Genomic DNA, 26,246 nt, shown 5'->3' with positions numbered 1-26,246 from the left:
GAAGAAAATAGAAAGTGCCTATTTTCTGAAAGCCATCTCAGCTCAACAAACAGAATTAATAGCATTGATTAGGCCTGTCAATTGGCAAAAAGAATATCCGCTAATATTTATACAGACAGTAGACATACTTTTGGAGTAGCCCATGATTTGGAAATGTTGTAGAAGCAAAGAGTGTTCTTAACCTCTTAAGGTCAATCCATAAAAAATGAACTTCTTATTTCATAACTACTACAAAAAAATCCCTGGCCATTATTTAAATTTTGGGTCATTCCAAATCAGATACTCCAGAAAGCAGAGAATATCACCTAGCTGATAAGTAGCAAGTAGAGCTGCTCCAAACACATCTAAACAAGAAAACTGACCTGCGTTAACTTTTAAGGAAGCACCTGAATTTGACATAAAATTAGCTCAATTCAGAGCCCTAAAATCAGAACAAAAAGATTGGGAAACAAAAGGGGGGATAGATTCCCCGAAAGATGAGGTGTGGTATGGGCCAAACAAGTTGCCCATACTTTCTCCTGAATTTTAGTTGTCATTCTTTTTTTTTTTTTTCTTTTTTTGAGACAGAGTTTCACTCTTTTTGCCCAGGCTGGAGTGCAATGGTACAATCTTGGCTCACTACAACCTCTCCCTCCTGGGTTTCAGTGATTCTTGTGCCTCAGCTGCCCAAGTAGCTGGGACTACAGGCACATGCCACCACGTCTGGCCAATTTTTTTGAATTTTTGTACAGATGGGGTTTTACCATGTTGGCCAGGCTGGTCTTGAACTCCTGACCTCCTGCTGTGGCCTCCCAAAGTGCTGGGATTACAGGCGTGAGCCACCGCACCCGGCCTATAGTTGTCATTCTTATGTGCATGATCTCACTCACTGGAGTCCTGACAAAATGGTTGCTTGGGGAAAAATATTATTTTTTATTTTTTCAAGACAGAGTTTTGCTCTGTCGCCTAGTCTGGGGTGCAGTGGTACAATCTTGGCTCACTGCAACCTCCACCTCCCAGGTTCAAGCGATTCTCCTGCCTCAGCCTCCTGAGTAGCTGGGATTACAGGCACACACCACCATGCCCAGCTAATTTTTGTATTTTTAGTGAAGACGGGGCTTCACCATGTTGGCCAGGCTAGTCTCAAACTCCTGACCTCAGGTAATCCACCCCCCTCGACCTCCCAAAGTGCTATGATTACAGGCATTTACAGGCATGAGCCACCGTGCCCGGACTTTTTGTTTTGTTTTGTTATTTTATTTTATTTTTTATTTTTGAGATGGAGTCTTGCTCTGTTGCCCAGGCTGGAGTGCACTGGCACAATCTTTGCTCACTGCAACCTCCACCTCCCAGGTTCAAGCGATTCTCCTGCCTCAGCCTCCCGACTAGCTGGGATTACAGGCACCCGCCACCACACTCGGCTAATTTTTGTATTTTGAGTAGAGATGGGAGTTTCACCATGTTGATCAGGCTGATCTCGAACTCCTGACTTCAAGTGATCCACCCACCTCGGCCTCACAAAGTGTTGGGATTACAGATGTGAGCCACGGTGGTCTGCCAAAAAATGTTACTGGAAACCTTCTCCAACAATAGCTCATAAGATACATAACCACTGTCATATTTTCTGAAAGTGTAATCCAGGAAAACCATTACATGGTTCTCAAGGACACTTTCCTTTACCCCCTTTGAAATATGGCAACTGGAGTTTATCCAGTCACCACTCTCACAAGGCTACATACATGTTCTGGTAATGATTTGCATATTTTCTCATTGTATAGAGGCATTTCCGTGCAAAAGAGCAATGGCTTTAGCAGTCATTAAATTATTTTAGAAAAATTATTCCAACCTGGGAAGTTCCTCTGGAACTTTATAGTGACAGAGGCACCCATTTCACTGGACAAACAATTCAATCAGTATGTAGAATCTAGCCTATTATTTTTATTTATTTATTTATTTTTGAGACATAGTCTCACTCTGTCACCCAGGCTAGAGTGCAGTGGCACGATCCTGGCTCACTGCAACCTCCACCTTGGCCTCGGCCTCAGGTTCAAGTGATTCTCCTCAGCCTCCCGAATAGCTGGGATTACAGGTACACACCACCATGCCCAGCTAATTTTTTTTTTTTTGAGATGGAGTCTCACTCTGTCGCCCAGGCTGGAGTGCACCGGCACCATCTCAGCTCACTGCAAGCTCCGCCTCCTGGGTTCACACCATTCTCCTGCTTCAGCCTCCCAAGTAGCTGGGACTACAGGCGCCTACCACCATGACTGGCTAATTTTTTGTATTTTTAGTAGAGATAGGGTTTCACCATGTTAGCCAGGATGGTCTCAGTCTCCTGACCTCGTGATCCACCTGCCTTGGCCTCCCAAAGTGCTGGGATTACAGGTGTGAGCCACTGCACCTGGCCATTTTTGTATTTTTAGTAGAGAAGGGATTTCACCATTTTGTTCAGGCTGGTCTCAAACTCCTGACCTTGTGATCCACTTGCCTTGGCCTCCCAAACTGCTGGGATTACGGACATGAACCATTGCACCCAGCCTAGCCTATTCTTTAACATTTCCATTGTGCCTATCACCTTGTCATCTGGATTAGTAGATTGCACAAACAGAATAATCAAAACTCAGTTGGCAAAATTAACAGAGGCTTTTAAAATTCCTTGGCCAGAAGCTCTTCCGTTGGTCTTGCTGAACCTATGATTGGCCCCTGTTGGTAAATACCAGTTATCTCCATTTGAAATTGTAACAGGCAGATGTATGAAATTATTTCCTGGAGATTGTGCCTCCTTAATAGTAAAAGGGAATCTAGTAACCTACTGTAATCGTCTTATGAAACAATTACAAAATATGAATTGGTAAAAGAATATTTTTACTGCCGGGCGCGGTGGCTCACGCCTGTAATCCCAGCACTTTGGGAGGCCGAGGCGGGTGGATCACGAGGTCAGGAGATCGAGACCATCCTGGCTAACACGGTGAAACCCCGTCTCTGCTAAAAATACAAAAAATTAGCCGACTTGGTGGCGGGTGCCTGTAGTCCCAGCTACTCAGGAGGCTGAGGCAGGAGAATGGCATGAACCCGGGAGGAGGAGCTTGCAGTGAGCCGAGATCACGCCACTGCACTCCAGCCTGGGCGATGAGCAAGACTCCATCTCAAAAAAAAAAAAAAAAAAAAAAAAGGAATATTTTTACAGTGAGCTCCCAGGAGACAAAAATTTCAAGAACCATAGACTTCCATTTGGGCTTTTTTCTTTTTCTTTTTCTTTTTTTTTTTTTTTTTGAGAAGAGTCTCACTCTGTCACCCAGTCTGGCATGCAGTGATCTCGGCTCACTGCAACCTTTGCCTCCCAGGTTTAAGCAATTCTCGTGCCTCAGTCTCCCGAGTAGCTAGGATTACAGGCAGGCATCACCATGCCGAGATAATTTTTCTTTCTTCTTCACCGTTTTTTTTTTTTTTTTTTAGATGGGGCCTTGCTTTTTTGCCCAGGCTGGAGTACAGTGGTACAATCTTGGCTCACTGCAACCTCCACCTCCTGGGTTCTAATGATTCTCCCATCTCAGCCTTCCAAGTAGCTGGGATTACAGGCGGGTGCCACCATGCCCTGCTAATTTTTTTGCATTTTTAGTAGAGTAGGTCATGAGACATGCCTGAGCAGGCATAATAAAACTGTCATAGTTTGATTAACTGCCTTTGTTCTGCTTCTGTACACTTGCTTTCACACCACTACACTTCATGCCACTGTAAGCTTGTTTCAAAGTAGCCAACCCCTTTTCAGAAGTGTGTATAAAAGTCAAGTTCTGTCTTTGTTCTAGGCCCAGTCTTTGGATGTTAATCCACTAGGCCTGAGTGTACTGAATAAAATCCCCCTGTTCCACCTATTGGTCTCTCTAGTCTCCTGATTCCCGTTACAGTTCCACTGGATCTTTCATGGTCTTTGTAGTTTTACCTTTTATAGATGTCACTTGGGTGGGGCGTGGTGGCTCATGCCTGTAATCACAGCACTTTGGGAGGCTGAGGCGGGTGCATCATTTGAGGTCAGGAGTTTGAGACCATCCTGGCCAACATGGTGAAACCCTGTCTCTACTAAAAATACAAAAATTAGCCGGGCATGGTGGTATGCACCTATAATCCCAGCTATTCAGAAGGCTGAGTCAGGAGAATCACTTGAGCCTAGGAGACGGACGTTGTGATGAGCGGAGATCATGCCGCTACACTCTAGTCTGGGTGACAGAGTGAGATCCTGTCTCAAAAAAAAAAAAGTCGCTTAGTTGGAATCATATTTTTCTTTTTTTTTTTTTTTTTTGAGACAGAGTCTTGCTCTGTCGCCCAGGCTGCGGTGCAGTGGCCGGATCTCAGCTCACTGCAAGCTCCGCCTCCCGGGTTTACACCATTCTCCTGCCTCAGCCTCCCGAGTAGCTGGGACTACAGGCGCCCGCCACCTTGCCCGGCTAGTTTTTTGTATTTTTTAGTAGAGACGGGGTTTCACCGTGTTAGCCAGGATGGTCTCGATCTCCTGACCTCGTGATCCGCCCGTCTCGGCCTCCCAAAGTGCTGGGATTACAGGCTTGAGCCACCGCGCCCGGCCGGAATCATATTTTTCAAATTGGCTTCTTTCACTTAGCAATATCCATCTGAGGTCTTCCATGTCTTTTCATGGCTTGGTAGCTCATTTCTTTTCTTTTTTATTTTTCTTTGAGATGGAGTCTCGGTCTGTCGCCCAGGCTGGAGTATATAGTGGTGCGATCTCAGTTCACTGCAACGTCAACCTCCTGGGTTCTCTTACCTCAGCCTCACAAGTAGCTGGGATTACAGGTGCACACCACCACACCCAGCTGATTTTTGTATTTTTAGTAGAGAAGGGGTTTCGCCATGTTGGCCAGGCTGGTCTTGAACTCCTGACCTCAGGTGATCCACCTGTCTCGACCTCCCACAGTGCTGGGATTACAGGCATGAGCCACTGTGCCCAGCCTGAGCCACCACCCCCAGCCGGCTCATTCCTTATCATTGAATAATATTCCGATGTACAAATGTGTCAGTTTGTTCATTCACCTATTGAGGGGATATCTTGATTGCTTCCAGTTTTTGCAGTTTTAAATAAAGCTGCTATAAACATTCGTGTGTAGGTTTTTGTGTGTATATAATTTTTCAACTAATTTTGGTATATACCTAGGAGTGAAATTGCTAGGCCATATGGTTAGGCTATGTTTAGCTTGGAAGGCACTACCAGATCATCTTCCAAAGTGGCTGTATTCTCAAGAGCAATGAATTAGAATTCCTGTTTTTCTACATCCACATCCTTGCCAGTATTTGATACTGTCAGGTTTTTGGATTTTAGCCTATCTAATAGGTTTATAGTGGTTTCTCATTGTTGTTTTTGTTATTTATTTATTTATTTATTTATTTTAGAGATGGGGTCTTACTCTGTTGCCCAGGCTGGAGTACAGTGGTATGATCATGGCTCACTGCAGTCTCAAACTGCTGGGTTCAAGAGGTCCTCCTGTTTCTGTCTCCTAAGTAGCTGGACTACAGGCACATGCCACCATACCCAGCTAATTCTCATTGTGTTCTGAATTTGTAATTCCCTAATGACATATGATGTAGAGCATCTTTTCATATGGTTGTAGCCATACGTATATCTTCTTTGGTGAAGGCTCTATTCAGATATTTTGTCCATTTTTCTTTCTTTCTTTCTTTTTTTTTTTTTTTTGAGATGGAGTCTCGCTGTGTCTCCCAGACTGGAGTGCAGTGGCACGATCTCGGCTCACTGCAAGCTCCACCCCCCGGGTTTATGCCATTCTCCTGCCTCAGCCTCCTGAGTAGCTGGGACTACAGGCGCCCGCCACCACGCCTGGCTAATTTTTTGTATTTTTAGTGGAGATGGGGTTTCACCACGTTAGCCAGGATGGTCTCGATCTCCTGACCTCGTGATCCACCCGCCTCGGCCTCCCAAAGTGCTGGGATTACAGGCGTGAGCCACCACGCCCGGCCTATTTTGTCCATTTTTAAACTGGGGTGCTTATTTTCTTATTTTTGCATTTTAAGAGTTATTCATATATATTGGATACAAGTCCTTTATCAGAAAAGTTATTTGCAAATATTTTCTCCAAGTCTGTGGGCTTTCATTCTCTTAACAATGATGTTCTCAGAGCAGCAGTTAAAAATTTCTGTCTAGATTGTTTTTTTAATTTTTGCATGTGTAAAATGCAAAACTTCCTGAGTAGCAGGGACTACAGGTGCATTTATTAAAGCAGTATTTATTGAAAAGACTAATATTTTTCTATTGAATTGCCTTTGCTCCTTCATCAAAGATCAGCTAATTTCATTTGTTTGGGTTTATTTATGGGTTCTCTACTCTGTTCCTTCACCAATGTCACACTGTCTTGATTACTGTAGCTTCATAATAAGTCTCAAAGTTGAGTAGTGTGAGTACTCTGGCCCTGCTTGTCTTCAATATTGAGTTGGCTATTCTGTATCTTGTGACTTTCCATACAAACTTTAGAATTTGTTTGTCAATATCTGCAAAATAACTTGCTGGAATCATTATTGGGATTAAATTGAATCTATAGACTGGGAAGAGCTAACACATTAATGGCGAGTCTTCCTACCCATGAACATGGAATTTATCTCCATTTATTAATTTAGATTTTTGATTTATTTAATCAGAGTTTTGTAGTTTCCCTCACATAAAGCTTGTATATATTTTGTTAGATTTATACCTATTTTGATTATTTGGTGTTTATGTAAGAGGTATTAAATTTTCAATTTCAAATTCCAGTTGTTCAGTGTTGGTTTACATAAAAGCAATCAACTTTTGTATCTTAACCTCATATCCTGCAACATAACTATAATAACTTACTAGTTCTCAGAGTTTTTTGTTGATTCTTTTGGATTTTGTACATAGTCATGTTATCTGCATTTTTTATACTTTATTTCCTTCTTCCTAATTTTTATACTTTTATTTCCTTCTTTGTCTTATTGTATTAGCTAAGACTTCTAGTACAATATTGAACAGGAGTGGTGACAAGAGACATCCTTGCTTTTTTCCTGATATTAGGGGAAAAGCATCTAATTTTTCACCATTAAGTATTGTATGATGTTAGCTGTGGAATTATTGTAGATGTTCTTCATCAATTGAGAAAATTCCCTTCTATTCCTAGTTTGCTGAGAGTTTTCATCATGAATAGGTGTTAGATTTGTCAAGTGCTTCTTCTAAATGTATTGATATAATCATGATTTTCTTTTTTAACTTAATTGATGTGATTGATTACAATAATTTATATTCAATCATTAAACAAGTATGCATATCTGGAATAAATCCCATTTGGTCATGTTGTATTTTTTTCATACAATGTTGGATTTGATTTGCTAATATTTTTATCATGGATAAAAGGGGTGTTACATCACAGTGGAAAGTGAGATAGTAAAGGAATATTATGAACTACTCTATGCTCAAAGCGGGCATGATTCCTATGACAAAGGGATCCATTCTTCAAGAAGACATAAAAGGCTGGGCATGGTGGCTCATGCCTGTAATCCCAACATTTGGGTAGGCTGAGGCAGGAGGATCACTTGAGCTTAGGGGTTCGAGACCAGCCTAGGCAACGTAGTGAGATCCTGTCTACAAAAAAAGTTTAAATTGGCCAGGCATTGTTGTACCTGCCTGTAGTCCCACTACTTACAAGGCTGAGCTGGGAGGATCAACCTGAGCTTGGAAAGTGAAGGCTGCAGTGAGCTGTGGTGACACCACTGCACTCCAGCCTGGGCGACAGAGTAAGATTGTCTCAGAAAAAGGGGGAAAAGACACGATAATTATTATGTTTCACTGAAGATTTATGGGTTGCAAATAAGCACATGAAAAGACGTTGAACATTATTAGGTATTACGGAAATGCAAACTAAAATTACACCTGTCAACATGGCTAAAATTAATAGTGACAACAAATGCTGACGAGCGTGTGGAAAAACATGATCACTCATCCGTTGTTGGAATGTAAAATGGTACAGCTTTGTGGAAAATACTTTGTCATCTTGAAAAAAACTACACATGCAGCTACCATAAGACCCAGTAGTTGCCCTCTTGGGAATTTATTCCACAAAATCAAATGCTTATGTACACACAAAAAATTTAATTTCAGGGTTTAACTGTAATCACCAAAAACTGAAATTAGCCCTGATGTCCTGAGCAGATGAATGGTTAAATTACCAGCACAGCAAAACCATGAAATACTCATTAGCAATAAATAAAAAATAGCAATAAATAAAAAATAATGAAGTAACAACTTGAATAAACTCCAGATAATTATCCTGATAATTATCCTGAGTGAAAAAGAAAATTCCAGTAGGTTAGGTAGGCATGACATTGACAATTGTTGAAATCAGGAAATTATAGAAGTGGAAAACAGATTGGTGGTTAGCATGGGTTACGAAAGTGGAATGGTGAAAGGGAAGTGGCGTGGCCATACGTGAGCAACATAACCCCACTTAGGTAGAATACACATCTTCTCAAGTGGACATGGAACATTCTCCAGGGTACAGCATATGCTAGGTTGTAAATCAAACATCAGTAAATATAAAGGATAGAAATAATACAAAGTATTTTTAAAAACATAATGGAATACAATTAGATCAATAACAGAAAGTTGGGAAGTTGGGAAACTCACATAGGTGTGGAAATTTAGCAGCACACTGTAAATGACCAACGGGTCAAAGAAGAAATCAAGAAGGAAATTAGAAAATACTTTGTGCTTCCAGGCCGGGTGCAGTGGCTCACACCTGTAATCCCAGCACTTTGGGAGGCTGAGGCGGGTGAATTATCTGAGGTCAGGAGTTCAAGACCAGTCTGGCCACATGGAGAAACCCCGTCTCTACCAAAAATACAAAAATTAGCCAGGCACATGCCTGTAATTAGTGGCTCATGCCTGTAATCCCAGCTACTTGGGAGGCTGAGGCAGGAGAATCGCTTGAACCCAGGAGGCGGAGGTTGCAGTGAGCTGAGATCACTCCATTGCACTCCAGCAGCCTGGGCAACAAGACAGAAACTATGTCTCAAAAAAAAAAAAAAAAAAAAAAAAAAGGAAAGAAAAAAGAAAAAGAAAAAGATAAGAAAAAAGAAAGAAAATACTTTGCACTTCCCATGGCCTGGGTAATATTTTAAAAAATAAAAAAAGAAAATACTTTCAGGACTGGGGGTGGCTCATGCCTGTAATCCCAGCACTTTGAGAGGCCAAGACAGGGAGACTGCTTGAGTCTAGGAGTTTGAGTCCAGCATGGGCAATATGGTGAAACCCCACCTCTACAAAACATACAAAAAGTAACTGGGTATAGTGGCGTGCTCTATAGTTCCAGCTACTCAGGAGGCTGAGGTGGGAGGATTGCTCGAGTCTGGGAGGCAGAGCTTGCAGTGAGCCAAGATTGTGCCATTGCACTCCAGCCTGGGCAATACAGTGAGACCCTGTCTCAAAAAACAAATAAGGCTGGGAGCGGTAGCTCACGCCTGTAATCCCAACACTTTGGGAGGCCTAGGCAGGAAGATCATTTGAGGTCAGGAGCTCCAGACCAGCCTGGCCAACATGGTGAAACCCTCTTTCTACTAAATAGTAAATACAAAATTAGCTGGGTGTGGTGGTGTGCACCTGTAATCCCAGTTACTCAGGAGGCTGAGGCAGGAGAACTGCTTGAACCTGGGAGGCAGAGGTTGCAGTGAGCCGAGATTGCGCCATTGCACTCCAGCCTGGGCAACAGAGCAAGACTCTGTCTTGGGAAAAAAAAAAAAAATCAATAAAAATGAAAAACACATTCATGAAATAGAAAATAGGAAAACAATACAGAAAGGAAATCAAAAACTGGCTATTTGAAAAGATCAACAAAATTGACAAACCTTTAGCTATACTGACCAAGCAAACAAGAGAGAAAACTTTAACTACTAGATCAGGTGTGAAAGAGAGGACATTACTATCCACCTTACAGAAATAAAAAGGGTTATAGCTGGGTGTGGTGAAGCACGCCTGTAGTTCCAGCTACTTGGGAGGCTGAGGTGACAGGATTGCCTGAGCCCAGGAGTTAAAGGCCAGCCTAGGCAACAGATCTTTAAAAAGAAAAGAAAGGATTATAAAGAAATATTATGAAAAAAAATTTTAATTAAAAAAATTAAAGAAATACTATTATATATATACAAGGAGGGTTAAAAAAAAAAAGAAATACTATAAAAAATTGTAGCTTAGATGAAGTGAACAAGGCCAGGTGTGGAGGCTCATGCCTATAATCCCAACACTTTGGGAGGCTGAGGCGGGTGGATTACCTGAGGTTGGGAGTTCGAGACCAGCCTGGCCAACATGATGAAACCCCATCTCTACTAAAAAAAACCCCAAAAAATTAGCTGGGCGTGGTGGCAGGTGCCTGTAATTCTAGGTACTTGAGAGGCTGAGGCAGGAGAATCACTTGAACCCAGGAGGCAGAGGTTGCAGTGAGCCGAGATTGCACCACTGCACTCCAGCCTGGGCAACAAGAGCGAAACTCTGTCAAAAAAAAAAATAAAATAAAATAAATAAATGAACAAATTTCTAGACAGACATAAGCTTCCATAAGTGACTCAGAAGAAACAGACAATCCAAATATGCCTATAATAACACATAATGAGATTGCTTTAGTAATCAAAAAACTACCCACAAAAAACTGTGGGCCCAAATGGCTTTACTATTGAATTCCACCAAATTTTTTTTTTTTTTAAATACCAATTCTTCACAAACTCCTCAAAGAAAAATAGAAAAGGAGGGAATACTTCCCAACTCATTCACGGATTCTACAAGGCAATATCACCCTGACATCAAAACCAAAGACCTAACAAGAAAATAACTCTTTAGACAATATATTTTATAAATATGGACCCCCAAAAACCCTGAAAAATACAATGACATGTAAAAAGTATTGTATACCATAGCCAAGTGGAATTTATCTCAGGAATGAACAGATGGTTCAACATAAAAAGTCAATTAGGCTGGGTGCAGTGGTCACACCTATAATCCCAGGCCTTTGGGAGGCCGTGGCAGGAGGATCACTTGAGCCCAGGAGTTTGAGACCAGCCTGGGCAACATGGTGAGACCTCACCTCTACAAAAAAAATCATATTAGCTTGATGTGGTGGCACAAGCCTGTAGTCCCAGCTGCTTGAGAGGTTGAGCGGGAGGATCACATGAGCCCAGGAGGTCGAGGCGGCAACTGAGCCATGGTTGCACCATTGCACTCCAGCCCAGGTGACAGAGCAAGACCCTGTCTTAAAAAAAACAACAACAAAAAAATCAGCCAGCCACGATGGCTCATACCTGTATTCCCAACACTTTGGGAGGCCAAGGTGGGTGGATCACCTGAGGTTAGGAGTTTGAGACCAGCCTGGTCAACATGGTGAAACCCCGTCTCTACTAAAATAAATGCAAAATTCAGCCGGGCATGGTGGTGTGTACCTGTAGTCCTGGTTGCTCGGGAGGCTGAGGCAGGAGAATTGCTTGAACCCAAGAGGCAGAGGATGCAGTGAGCCGAGATGGCATCACTGCACTCCAGCCTGAGTGACAGCAAGACTCCATCTCAAAAAAAAAAAAAAAAAAATCAGGTAGAATTAGAAGGGAACTTCCTCAGCCTGATAAAGGGCATCTGTGAAAAGCACACAATTAAATATAATACTTAATGGTGAAAGACTGGATGCTTTCCTCCTGAAATCAGTATTCAGACAAAGATGCCTACTCTTAGCACTTCTATTCAACATTGTACTAAAGGTTTTGGCCACAGCAATTAGGCAAGAAAAAAAAGCCATCCAGGTAGGAAAAGAAGTAATACTGTCCCTATTCACAGATGACATGATCTTGTATAAAGAAAATTCTAAAGAGTCTAGGAAAAAACTATTAGAACTAATAAATGAGTTCAGCAAGATTGCAGGATACAAAATCAATATACAAAAACGAATATTTTTTTATACACTTGTAATGAACAATCTGGAAGTGAAATTTTAAAAACACTTCCTTAGCCAGGCGTGATGTGTGGACCTGCAGTCCCAGCTACTTGGGAGGCTGAAGTAGGAGGATTGCTGGAGTTAAGGAGTTCAAGACCAACCTGGGCAACATAGCAAGATTCCATCTTTTGAAAAAACCAAACACCTCCATTTACAATAGCCTCAAAAAGAATAAAATACTTGGGAATGAATTTTACAAAAGAACTATAAAACTTGTATTCTGGAAACTTCAAAACATTGTTGAAAGAAATGAAAGAAAATCTAACTAAATGGATAGATGTTTATGTTCATTGATTGGAAGACCTGATATTGTTAAGATAGCAATCTCTCCAGATTAATCTATAGATCATCACAACCCCTAGAACTGCAGTTGATTTCTTTCTAGAAATTGACAAATTGATCCTAAAATTTATAAGGAGACTCAGAGGCCCCAGAATAGCAAAAACAACCTTGGAAAGAACAATTAGATCGGAGGACTCACACTTTCTTATTTCAAAACTTTCTATAAAGTAACAGTAATCAAGACAGTGTGCCATAGACATATGTTTCAACAGAATACAACTGAGAGTCCAGAAACAACCCATTGTGTCTGTAGTCTTCTGATTTTCAACAAGGGTGCCAAGACCATTCAATGGGGTAAAAATAGTCTTTCAACAAATGATGCTGGGACATCTGGATTGCCACACGCAAAATAATGATGTTGAATTCTTCACATAACATACAAAACTTTACTCAAAATGGATCAGAGTATTCAATGTAAAACCTAACATTATAAAAATTTTTTTTGCCGGGCGCGGTGGCTCACGCCTGTAATCCCAGCACTTTGGGAGGCCGAGGCGGGCGGATCACAAGGTCAGGAGATCGAGACCACGGTGAAACCTCGTCTCTACTAAAAATACAAAAAATTAGCCGGGTGCGGTTGTGGGCGCCTGTAGTCCCAGCTACTCGGGAGGCTGAGGCAGGAGAATGGCGGGAACCCGGGAGGCGGAGCTTGCAGTGAGCTGAGATCCGGCCACTGCACTCCAGCCTGGGCGACAGAGCGAGACTCCGTCTCAAAAAAAAAAAAAAAAAAAAAAAAAAAGATCACGGTGAGGTGTCTAGAAGGCAGTCAGCCATAGGAGTTACTTGCATATAGGTCACATTAGTGTGTTTCGCTGATGAGTTTCTCCAGAGGGATTGCTGCTTATAGAGTGTGCATATTGTCACCTGCACATGAAAAGAATCATTTTTATTATGACCTAACCTCTGGTGTTTGGATATTTACCTCTACTGCCTTATATGTTAGTACACACATGTATATATCGTTTTTTAAAAACAGGCCTTGTGTGTGTGTGTGTTTATTATCGAGATGATTATAGATTCACACCCAATTGTATGAAATACTGAGAAGGCACTTCTGGCCTTTGCCCGGTTTCTCCCAATGGTAACATTTGCAAAACTGTAGTTGACATTGACATATGCTACCTATTTTTTTAAATTTATTTCCCCAGTTTTATTTGTACTTACTTGTACGTGTGTATGTTTAATTCTATACAATTTTGTCACCTGTGCAAGTTCATGTATCTACCACTGCAGTGGAGATGCTGAACAGTTCCAACAAATTTTATATATTTTTTATTTTTTTGAGACGGAGTCTCGCTCTGTTGCCCAGGCTGGAGTGCAGTGGCGTGATCTTGGCTCACTGCAAGCTCTGCCTCCTGGGTTCATGCCATTCTCCTGCCTTAGCCTCCTGAGTAGCTGGGGCTACAGGTGCCTGCCACCACCATGCCCGGCTAATTTTTTTACGTATTTTTAGTAGAGACAGGGTTTCACCATGTTAGCCAGGATGCTGTTGATCTCCTGACCTCATGATCCGCCTGCCTCAGCCTCCCAAAGTGTTGGGATTACAGGCGTGAGCCACTGCACCCCGCCTACAATTTTTATAATTACACCCACCTCCCTCCTACACTCCTCCATTTTATTTATTTTTATTTTGGTTTTGTTTGGTTTTTATTAGCATTTTAAAAATTGTGGTCAAATACACACAATATAAAATTTACTATCTTGATCATTTTTAAGTATGTAATTCAGTACTGTCACAATTCACATTATTGTGCAACCAATCTCCGGAACATTTTCATCTTGCAAACCTTTATACTAGTTAAGCAACAACTCCCTATTTTCCCCTCAACTCAGACCCTGGCAACCACCATTCTACTGTGTGTTTCTATGAATTTGACTATTTGTAGATAGCTCATATAAGTGGAATCCTACAATATTTGTCTTTTTTCACTTACCATAGTGTCTTTGAGATTCATCCACATTGTAGTGTGCATCATAACTACTTTCCTTTTTAAGGCTAAATAATATTCCATTGTATGGATATACCACATTTTGTTCATCCGTTCATTGGTCAAGGGACACTTGGGTTGCTTCCACTTCTTTACTGTAGTGAATAGTGCTGCTATGAACATGGGTGTACAAATAGCTCTTCAAGACCCTTCTTTCTTTTGGTTATATACCCAGAAGTATAATTGCCAGATCACATGGTAATTGTATTTTTAACAAGGGTTACAATTTCTGTACACCCTCACCAACACTTCTTTCCTGAGGTTTTTTGTTAGTAACCATCTTTTTTTTTTTTTTTTTTTTTTTTGAGACAGAGTCTCACTGTGTCGCCAGGCTGGAGTGCAGTGGTGGGATCTTGGCTCACTGCAACCTCCACCTCCCAGGTTCAAATGATTCTCCTGCCTCAACCTCCCGAGTAGCTGGGACTACAGGCACACGCCACCATGCCCAGCTAATTTTTTATTTTTAGTAGAGATGGGCTTTCACCATGTTGGCCAGGATGGTCTTGATCTCTTGACCTCTTGATCCGCCCACCTTAGCCTCCCAAAAGTGCTGAAATTACAAGCATGAGCCACTGCACCCAGCCATTAGTAGCCATCTTAATGGATGTGAGGTGATACGTAATTGGGGTTTTGACTTGCATTTTTCTACTGATTAGTGATGTTGACATCTTTTCATGTGCTTGTTGGTCATTTGTATATCTTTTTTTTTTTTTTCAAGATGGAGTCTCACACTGTCGCCCAGGCTGGAGTGCATTGGCACGATCTCAGCTCACTGCAACCTCTGCCCCCTGGGTTCAAGCGATTCTCCTGCTTCAGCCTCCAGAGTAGCTGGACTACAGGCACCCACCACCATGCTCGGCAAATTTTTGTAGTTTTAGAAGAGACAGGGTTTCACCATGTTGGCCAGGCTGGTCTTGAATTCCTTACCTCAGGTGGTCCACCCGCCTCAGCCGATCCACCCGCCTCAGCCTCCCAAAGTTCTGGGATTACAGACGTGAGCCCTCGCACCCTGCCTCATTTATGTATTTTCTTTGGAGAAATGTCTGTTGAAGTTATTTGCCCAATTTTGAGTCATGTTGTTGAGAAGTTTTTGTTGTTGTTGAGTTTTAGGATTTCTCTATATATTCTGGACATTAATCCGTTATCAGATATGTAATTTGCAGATATTTCTCCGATTCTATGGGTTGCCTTTTTATTCTGTTGATATTTTCCTTTGATGCACAAAAGTTTTAAATTTTGATAAAGTTCAGTTTATTTTTCTCTTATTGCCTGTGCCTTTGGTCTCATATCTAAGAAATTATTGCTAAATCCATGGTCAGATGCAGTGGTGCACGCCTGTAATCCTAGCACTTTGGGACGTCAAGGTAGCAGATCGCTTGAGCTCAGGAGTTTGAGACCAGTCTGGGCAACATGGTGAAACCCCATCTCTACAAGAAATACAAAAATTAGCCAGGCATGGTGGTGCACTCAGTCCCCAACTACTCAGGGGACTGAGGTGGGAGGATTGCTTGAGCCTGGGAGGTCGAGGCTGCAGTAAGCCAAGATCACACCATTGCACTCCAGCCTGGGTGACAGAATGAGGTGCTGTCTCAAAAAAAAAAAAAGAAAGAAAGAAAAAAGAAAAAAATATTACTGCCAAATCCAATCTTGTGAAGCTTTTCCCCTGTGTTTCCTTCTAAGATATATATGCAGGTCTTTGATCCATTTTGGGTTAATTGTATATGGTACGAGATAGGGATCCAACTTCATTCTTTTGCCATTTGTGAAGGAGACTGTTCTTTCCCCATTGAATGGTCTTGGCCCCTTGTCAAAATCATTTGACCATATACAGAAGGGCTTATTTCTGGGCTCTGTATTCTGTTTTTCTGGGTGTCTGTCTATGCCTGTACTTCACTGTTCTGATTACTGTAGCTTTGTAGTAAGTTTTGAAAGAAGGAAGTGTGAGATCCCCAACTTTGTACTTTTTGAAGATTCTTTTGACTGTTCAGGGTCCCTTAAGATTACATGTGAATTTTGGGATGGATTTTTTTTTTATTTCTGCAGAAAGTACCATTGGGATTTTCACAGGGATTGCATTAAACCTACAAATCACTTTTAGGAGTTTTGACATTTTTTTTTTTTTTTTTGAGACAGAGTTTCGCTCGTTGCCCAGGCTGGAGTGCAGTGGCACAAACTCAGCTCACTGCAACCTCCACCTCCCAGGTTCAGGCAGTTCTCCTGCTTCAGCCTCCCAAGTCACTGGGATTACAAGCATGTGCCACCATGCCCGGCTAATTTTTGTATTTTTAGTAGAGATAGGGTTTCTCCATGTTGGTCAGGCTGGTCTCGAACTCCCGCCCTCATGTGATCCGCCCACCTCAGCCTCCCAAAGTGCTGGGATTATAGGCATGAGCCACTGCTCCCAGCCTAACATCTTAAAGTTATTAAATCTTCTAGTCCATGAGTACATACATACTGTTTTTTCACTTATTTGTGTCTTTGATTTCCTTCAGCAATGTTTTACAGTTTCAGTGTACAAGTCTTTCGCCTCCTTGGCTAAGTTTATTCCTACAAATTTTATTCATTTTGATTCTGTTGTAAATTGAATTGTTTTCTTAATTTCCCTTTCAGATTGCTCATTGTTGGTGTATAGAAATGCAGATGACTTTTGTTTGTTGATTTTTTTATCTGCAACTTAGCTGAATTCATTTATTAGCACTAATAGTTTTTCTGCGGAATCTTTAGAGTTTTCTACATTTAAGATTATGTTGTTTGCGGCTGGGCGGGGTGGCTCAAGCCTGTAATTCTGGCACTTTTTAGCTAGGCATGGTGGCACACACCTATAGTCCCAGCTACTTGGGAGGCTGAGGCAGGAGAATCGCTTGAACTTGGGAGGCAGAGGTTGCAGTGAGCTGAGATCGTGCCGCTGCACTCCAGCCTGGGTGACAGAGTGAGAATTTGTCTCAAAATAAATCAATAAGTAAGTAAGTAAGTTTGTGTTGTTTGCACCCACCTTATATATTTTTTGTTTTGTTTTGTTTTTTTGAGACAGAGTCTTACTCTGTCACCCAGGCTGGAGTTCAGTGGTGCGCCATGTTGGCCAGGCTGTTCTCAAACTCCTGACCTCAAGTGATCTACCTGCCTCAGCCTCCCAAGTGCTGGAATTACAGGCGTGAACCACCGTGACCAGACCCACCTTATATTTTAGTATTGTTTTGTAACTGTTTCATTTAATAAATGTTTCAAACATTTTCTTATTTTTAATTCTATATTTGTCAACATTGGTTAAAACCAAGTTCTACTGGGCAGTACAGGAAAAGTGTTCCCAGGAGCAACATTCGCTGGGCAAAGGCCTCAACTTTCCCAAGCTTCATTCCAAAATGACGTATGCACATGTGTTCCAGTCAGCTCTACCCAATGAACTATCAGAGCATAAAAGCCCAGAGACTTTCTGGAGCCAAGCCGAAGGTCTGCTGAGAGGGAAGGGCCAGTGCTCTCCATTGTGCCCTCTTTGCTTTGCCTCTGGCCACCTCTCTCTGCTCAGAGTTTAAGTTCCCATGTTTAGTCCTCTTCTAGGAATCTTTCCCCTGGTGTGAAGGAGGGTACGATTCTACCCAAGCATGCCCTGTCATAATCCCAGCTTCCTTAATGTATTCTTTATTCCCTGCCAGATGGAAAGCATTCGTGCTGCTCTTGTCAAATCAGCAAACCCCCAGACAGTAGACAGTGACTGACTATATTGGCTCTGTATTAGGTGTGCAGGGACTACATTCTGATCTGGGGTTGATCTAAGGATAGTTGATTGCTTGGTGTCTCTAGAGTCTAGGGTGTGTTAATTTGTCTTTTCTTTCTGTCTCTATTACAAAGAAAGTCCAGACACTGGAGGTAGTTGGGAACTCATCTTTGTCGTCATCATGCTGTGCCGCAGGAATAGTTTTCTAACTAGCTCGGCCAGAAGGTCCCTTTCCTCAGCTCCACCTCAAAGACCCCTTTAGAAGAGGTTCATTCCTGGCCGGGCGCGGTGGCTCACGCCTGTAATCCCAGCACTTTGAGAGGCCGACGCGGGTGGATCATGAAGTCGGGAGATCGAGACCATCCTGGCTAACACGGTGAAACCCCGTCTCTACTAAAAATACAAAAAATTAGCCGGGCCTGGTGGCAGGCACGTGTAGTCCCAGCTACTCAGGAGGCTGAGGCAGGAGAATGGTGTGAACCCGGGAGGCGGAGTTTGCAGTGAGCCAAGATCGTGCCACTGCACTCTAGACTGGGTGACAGAGTGAAACTCTGCCTCGAAAAAAAATAAAAAAAAAAAGAAGAGGTTCATTCCCAATGATGGAATGTGAGTGACTGCTTTCCTTGGAACGGAAAGGTCTAGTGCTGTAAGGAAGTGGGGAGCCAGCACTGCGCTGGTGTCTGTGTAGGTCCCCTACCATATTTCATCTCATTTACTGCACAACACTAAGAAAGGAAACATTGTGCCAACAAACCAGGCACGCCTTCCACCAAGGTGTGTCCTCATCGTGTGAAATGGATGCATCTTAGAAGTAACGTGACACAGCATCTTAATCTGTCTCACAAGGTGCTTGTAATGGTGAATGTGTCCTCCACATTTTTGCAGATTAAGAAATGGGTGTGGCCAGGTGTGGTGGCTCACGCCTGTAATCCCAGCACTTTGGGAGGCTGAGGCAGGTGGCTCACCTGAGGTCAGGAGTTCAAAACCAGCCTGACCAACAACTACTAAAAATACAAAAATACAAAATACAAAAATTAGCCAGACGTGGTGGCGTGCGACTGTAGTCCTAGCTACTCGGGAGGCTGAGGCAGGAGAATTGCTTGAACCTGGGAGGCAGAGGTTGCGGTGAGCCAAGATCGCACCACTGCGCTCCAGCCTAGGCAACAGAGTGAGACTCCATCTCAAAATAATAAAATAAAATAAAATAAAAAATAAAATCTCAAGGCTTTGCAGCTGAGTAAGTGGCAGGGCTGAAGATTCAGCCCCTGATGTTTAATGCCAAAACCAAAACCTGTTGCCAGCCTCCATCCCTGCCTTCCCCTGGAGCCTGGAGGCCCCCACCCCCCATTTTCCACACTGCTATTGTGGAGCCTGAATGTGAATATGACCTTGGAATTACCCTGCCTTAAAAGTACCATTAGAGAAATGTCTGAGCTCCTTACTGATGCTTGCTGAGCCCTGGCCATCTCTGTCTCCTCTTCTTTCTCATACCCTACCTGCACTCTGCTCTGCAGCAGCACATCAGCCTATTTCTTGATTCCATGCTGTGCATCCCCTCAGCCTGAAATCCCTCTCTCTCACCCGATCTTCTGGCTAACTCTTACTCAACCTTTGGGACCCAATTCAGTTATTATATTTACAGGAAGCCCGAGGCTGAATGAGTCAGGTGGCTTTCTACTTGTGAAGTGTCCATCAGCGGACATCTTACTAGGGGAGTTTGTATGATTATATATCTTTACTTTCTCATTGCTTAGCTTAATGCCTGGCACATAGTAGAAATCTGCAAACAGAGACTGAGTGAGAAAACATGCAGTTGATGCTGTGAGTGGGCATGATCTAAAGCGCACAGGCTCTAATTGGTACCTGTGCAGCTGAGCCTGGCTCAGCCTGTGTGTGCTCTTGGGTAGTCAGGGGAACTGTGACTTGCAGGTAAGGGTTTCTGATGTGCTTCTTGAGGGGACTCATATCATACAATGTCTCACAGACTTAAGGAACTGAAAAGCACTCCAAGGGGAGGGGAATGTTCTGCCCTGATTGCCTGTCAAGACCAAGGCTGTCAGCTAGAATATTTTTTGTTAAAATGACAAATGCCCAGCTAAAGTTGGCTTAAGCAGAAAAGCAAATGAATTGGCATTTTGGGTTATCTCTTATATGACAAACCCCTAAATTTGCTGGCTTAAAACAATAACAGTTTTATTATTTGCTCATAATTCTGCAGCTTGTCAGGACTCAGCAGGTCCAGCTCATCTTGGCTCTCTGGAATCTGCTGGGATGGCTCGAATAGCTTGGGGATAGAACACCTCACCAGGCCTGTGTCTGTGGCCTTGATTCTCACTTATCCGGGCTCTTTGATGCTCTACATGTGGCCAGTTTGGGCCTCTTCAAAACATGGTGGTCTCAGGGTACTTGGACTTCGCACATGGCAACTAGATTTCTCCAGAGAGCCAAAGTTGAACTGCTAGACTCTTTAGGCCTACACCTGGAACTGGAGCAACATTGCTTCTGTCATTTCCCTTTGGTTAAAACGGGTCCCAGGTGTTTCAGATAAGGGATACTCAACCTGTACTACATAATGACCAGTAAGAAGGAAAGTATATTTTCTCTCAAGTTCATGCTTGATTTGACTGCACGGCTACGGCTCTCCACAGCTGGGTGCTGCCTGGGTCCCATGCTGGGCAGTGCCTTTTGGGCATCAGCATTTAATTTTCTTTTTTTTTTTTTTTTTTTTTTGAGACGGAGTCTCGCTCTGTCGCCCAGGCTGGAGTGCAGTGGCCAGATCTCAGCTCACTGCAAGCTCCGCCTCCCGGGTTCCCGCCATTCTCCTGCCTCAGCCTCCCGAGTAGCTGGGACCACAGGCGCCGCCACCTCGCCCGGCTAATTTTTTGTGTTTTTAGTAGAGACGGGGTTTCACCGTGTTAGCCAGGATGGTCTCGATCTCCTGACCTTGTGATCCGCCCGTCTTGGCCTCCCAAAGTGCTGGGATTACAGGCTTGAGCCACCGCGCCCGGCCAGCATTTAATTTTCAACACTTGCATGGGAGCCCTGGCAGGACTTCACAGTTCTCAGGCAGCCACTGCCTGCCCACATACCCCTGACCCCAGTAGTTGCTGAGTGATTCTAGGGCTGGTGACTCTGGTACTGTATCCACATTGCTGCCTCTTGGGTGACATAGACAGAACATGTTCAATTAAGAGACTCTTGGCAGCAGCCTATCTATATCAGCAATTGCTGATGCTTAGTTCATTGTCATGTATCTCCTTTGCCACTGAACAAATATTACTGCGCTACCATGCACTGGGTACTACGCCAGAGGGAGAAGATGTGATGAACTCAACAGCAACTGACATACTACTTGTAGCTCTTGTACCTTTGTCCTAGAAGCAGGGAGCTGGACAAATGCCCACCAGGCGTGAGTCCCTTCTATGGTCTGCTGGGTTTCGAGCTCCTACAGTGCTTTTGCCAGTCTGATCCACCCACCCAGCCAGCCAGCTAGCTTCATGGGATCCTAGTGCGAGCCTCAGAACTAATAGCCACAGTCCTTTCTCCTGGAGGAATTGAACAGCTAATTTAACATAGAATACAAACTGTGAAGGAAGTTCAGCCAGAGGAGATGCTGAGATGGCAGACTGTATGTGAACTTCACAGCACAAACAAAAGAGGGCTGTTTGGAAGCAGAAGTATGACAAGTGAAGAAATGCTCCTTGGTTGCAGCCAGCCCTGGTCCTGCTCAGCTGTCAGCCAGAAAAGACAAATAGTGCTCCTTCTGTCCAGGCTTCCAGTCAAGTGCAGATCTGCACAATAGGGAGATGTCTGGAGTTATAGCTGTGTGCCCTTTTCACTAAGTACCTGTGACTCAGAACTTTCATTATGAACAGCTCATAGCCTTTACAAACACACATCCCTGCAAGATGGCAGACAAATGCCCAGGCATCCTGTGGGCTCAGCCATTCTCAGTGATGGAATGCTTCCTCCCACTGTTGGACTTTCAGTGGTCTAATGTTTGGAGAATCTTCTAGCAGTTTAGACTTTAACTGAATCTGTTGAGTTTGATACTCTTCAATGAATAAAAGCCAATTTAGATATTGTATTTTTTTTTTCTTTGTTTCCAGGCAAGCCGATTTTTTCAGTTGATATTCACCCTGACGGGACCAAGTTCGCAACTGGAGGACAAGGTATGTTTATGGAATAACGAAAGGAAAACTTAGCAGTCCTGGCACCTTGCTCTTCTTCTGCTGTCCATTTAACTGTAGAGGGAATACTTGCTATTTTTCAGTACAGATGCAACGCTGTTTAAAATGTATAGTTATAATGTGTTATCTAAATGGATAAAATCAAAATCCTTTTATGGCTTTAGTGTGCTCTCTGTAAATATTTTGGCAGCAGGTTTATCATTCTAATTTCTGTTTATTGGGTTAATATTAAAATAAGTTTGTATCCCCAAGCTTGTTGAGCATCGAGAGTGGCAGGTGGTGCAGTGGGCAAAGCCTAGCCCCAGAGGCAAGGGCTCTGTCAGTATTTTTCTTATCTGAAAAAAGGGAATGAGAGTGGTTTAAGCTTCTAAAGCAATCATGTAGTTATTAGGCCCATTTTCTCGTCAAAGGAATTCAGCTAGGTTAAGGAGAAAGTACACTATGGGCAAGTAAGAAAGCCCACACCATTTGAAACTGTTATTGGTAGTATTGCCCTTCTGCTGCAGCCAGCATCTTTTGCAATGTTACATGGTTCTATTTGGAAAGACAGAGCTGTTCTTCATGCTAGGACACCAAGGTGTATATATAGTGACAGAATGTAGCATTCCACAGAGCCCAGCCCCCTGTCGTCTTCACCCCAGAACAGGGCCTCCCTCCAACCAGGCCTCCCCAGGCAGCACTTAGAGAGTGACTTTATGAGCTCTAGGTCCTCGGGCCAGGTGCTGCAGGGTGGGTTTCCAGCAGATGGTTCCACCCAGAGTCAAGGAGCTGGAAGGGAGTGTAGGGAAGCTGTGGGCAGGGAAGCCTTTCTCTCCTTCCATGCTGTGGACTGTACCCAAGAGGAGGTGCAGCACATGAGAGAGAACACATGGACTTAGCTGGAGGAATTAGAGGGTTTGCACCTGTACCCAGAAGACACACATTTTACCACGTTGGTCCAGCAGAAATGTTTGGAACTATTTTTACATGTTGGCCAAGGGGCAGTTTCAAACATGCTTTATGGTAATTTTGGCATGTTCATTGGATTTGGCCCCATTATAATAGGAAATTAAGTGAGGGGCTGAACTTTGTTAGATATCAGTGATGGAAAGCTTAGAAATCATTACTAAGGCCAGGCATGGTGGCTCACACCTGTAATTTTAGCACTTTGGGAGGCCTAGGCAGGCAGATCATCTGAGGTCAGGAGTTCAAATCAGCTTGGCCAACATGGTGAAACCCCATCTCTACTAAAAATACAAAAATTAGCTGGGTGTCATGGTGTTCGCCTGTAATCCCAGCTACTCGGGAAGCTGAGGTAGGAGAATCACTTGAACCTGGGAGGCGGAGGTTGCAGTGAGCCGAGATCATGCCACTGCACTCCAGCCTGGGAGACAGAGCGAGACTCCATCTCAAAAAAAAAGAAAGAAAAGAAATCATTACTAAAAGGCATGGGTATATTTTTCAGCCAAGCAATACATCACCTCATGCACAGGAGCCCTAAATCCCCTCTTTTGGTTGGTCTCTCATCTGTAGGTAACTGCAAAGGGTAGATGACAAGATAATGAGCCCTTTTTCCTGTGTTCAGAGTGCATTTGGGTCTCAAAACAGTCAGCTCTGAAACAGCCTAAATTCCAGGCAGCCCCTGGAAGGCGAGCCCCACTGTGTGGGGCTGTGGTGTGCTTTTCTTTTTCCTTTTAGGGTGTACATAGAACGGAAAAGGTCTTGTGACATTGACTTTCCCTTCTCCTCATTTCACAGATGAGGAGTCAAGGAGTCAGAGTCTAGGTGCTGGGGGGGTATGAAGACCTTCTAGGGAACCCTGGTGGATCCGTGTTAGAGGCTAGACCAGAGCTCAGTTCCCTCCTGATTGTTAAAGTTCTTTTTGTAAAGTCAGGTTGACTTCTGCTGACTGCTAAGTCCTCTCTGTTTGGTCCCCATGAGTACTTATCATCTTTTCTGTAACTTAAATTAGTAATTTAAATTCAGTCTCCTTAGATCTAGTTAATTATTATTTATGGAAGCTAAGCGAGGACTTCTTCTCATTTAATTGGACATTAAATATTAATATCAAATTTCTACTCCTTGCACATTCAGTCATTTCTGCTCCTTCATTCCAGGGCAGGATTCTGGGAAGGTTGTGATCTGGAATATGTCTCCAGTCCTCCAGGAGGATGACGAGAAGGATGAAAATATTCCCAAGATGCTTTGCCAGATGGACAATCACTTAGGTATTACAGAGTGGCCCTTTGCAGGCTTTGCGTGTTGGCAGAGTGCCCAAGGTTAGCACATGTGTTTGTAATTAGAAAGATAAGGCCCCGTGCGGCGGTAACTCCCCTCGGCCTGCTGTCTGAAGGCACAGATGTTGGCTGCACACCTGGGTGAGTTATTCGGCAGAAGACTCGGCCCGCCCACAGAACCATCTTTGGACAGTCTGCAGGTACCTCTGGTGATTTCCTGCTCATGAGTCGTTACTGCCTGATTCCATGGGGCTTTGGGGCCAGCGACCTGGACACAATAGGGTTCTAGGGAAGGGTGCGCAAGAGACAGTTTACCAAAACATCTCAGGTTGGCACTGTGTCACTCCGAGGCTCTCTGCCAGGACCCTTTTGGCCACCAGACAGTGTCATGGTTTCCTTTCCTGCTGTAGTGCCTTAGTTTCCCACCCCTGAGATGCTTAATGAACAGTCACTGACCTTTGGACATCAGCTCCTTCCTTTGCTCTGTGTGTTCTTGTCCTCTCAACATGCCTCTCAGCATCTTCAGACTTGGAGCATAAGTTACTCACAGGCCATGTGGGGCTACAACTTTGATAGCCATCTTTCAGGTCTCCCAAAGGCCAAGTTGTGAGTACTCTTGGAGGCTGTGGCCCATCAGAGGCCTGGGGGAATTTCTGCTGATCTTAGTTTATAAGCGCAGAGTCAATCAATCTGCAGTGCTGGCGAGTTTGGAAAATCCGAATGTGAAAGGGCTGGCTCTGACAGATGAGATGAAGTCAGAGTTTTATACCCTAACAGACTGCTCACCTGAAAATTCTAGAAAAAGCATCTGACCCTTTTTTAGCACATACTCTCTTTTTGAGAATAATCTCTACTCAAATACATCTCATCAATAGATGGCCCTTTTGAAATAATGAGATTTGCTTATCATTTTTTTATTTTCTTGGAAAGAAGCCTTCTATTGACTATATCATTCAGCACTAACGATTCTCAGAGAATGTATATTTTTCACCCTCCAGACTGTTCTGGTAATTTGTTTTTATAGCACAAGTAGGTTAGTACTTAAACTGAATTGTTTTCCTGGGGCTGTCACACAGTAGATGCCTTAAATAGATTAGATAGATTAGATTTTATAAACCCTTTACATCTTGCCAAACTCTACATGAAGCAAATGGGCATGACTATTGGATTTTCATCACCCTATTTTTTTTTTTCTTCCCAGCATGTGTGAACTGTGTGCGGTGGTCAAACAGTGGGATGTATTTAGCTTCTGGGGGAGATGACAAACTGATTATGGTGTGGAAGCGGGCTACGTAAGCATCATTTTCCTTTCTTCACATTTTATTTTTAGAAGCTGCTTTGCTGGTCTTTATCAAAGTCACCTTTCCCCACCTTGTCACTGAAGTTCCCATAGCCCTGACCTCATAAGTAATAGGAAGTGCATGTAGGTCAGGAGCAGGTGGATCTTGACCAGGGATTCAGGAGACCTAGTCAACTGCCCCCTCACGGGACTGCAGGCTCTCACCTGAAAAGGAAAGGCTGATCTCTTCTAGTGCTGATGTGGGTGGAGCTTCATTGCTTTTGTTTTTTTTTCAAATGAAATTTCACATGGAAGCCTAATATACAAAATGGTTAAAAGTCAGGGTGTTCTGGTTCTTGCCCAGGATCTGGGGCAGGGAATCCAGAGTCCAACCTCTTTGCCATTTCTTTATTCTCTGTTGGTCCCCACCTGGGGCAGCCTCTGCTCTACTCTCAAAAGGAGCTAACCATCACCTGGAAAACTATTGCTCCCAGGTCTCTGGGCCAGTCAGGCTGGGGAACCAGACCCTGCACCACTGCTCACCAAGAGT

General features: G+C 43.3%; 1 protein-coding gene across 2 annotated transcripts in view; it reads left to right on the top strand.

The window, feature by feature from the left end:
* LOC112632532 (protein HIRA) overlaps positions 1–26,246 on the top strand; it is a 221,497-nt gene that overhangs the window by 119,208 nt on the left and 76,043 nt on the right. For both annotated transcript variants that reach the window (XM_025398195.1, XM_025398194.1), the window contains exons 2-4: positions 22,121–22,183; positions 24,298–24,408; positions 25,619–25,709. In XM_025398195.1, coding sequence (XP_025253980.1) covers positions 22,121–22,183; positions 24,298–24,408; positions 25,619–25,709 — 265 coding nt within the window. The remainder of the gene's footprint in view (positions 1–22,120; positions 22,184–24,297; positions 24,409–25,618; positions 25,710–26,246) is intronic.

The sequence above is a fragment of the Theropithecus gelada genome, chromosome 10, assembly GCF_003255815.1.
Source record: "Theropithecus gelada isolate Dixy chromosome 10, Tgel_1.0, whole genome shotgun sequence".
Lineage (NCBI taxonomy): Eukaryota > Metazoa > Chordata > Mammalia > Primates > Cercopithecidae > Theropithecus > Theropithecus gelada.
Note: the sequence above shows the minus strand (reverse complement) of the source record. Positions and strands in the feature narration are given on the sequence as shown.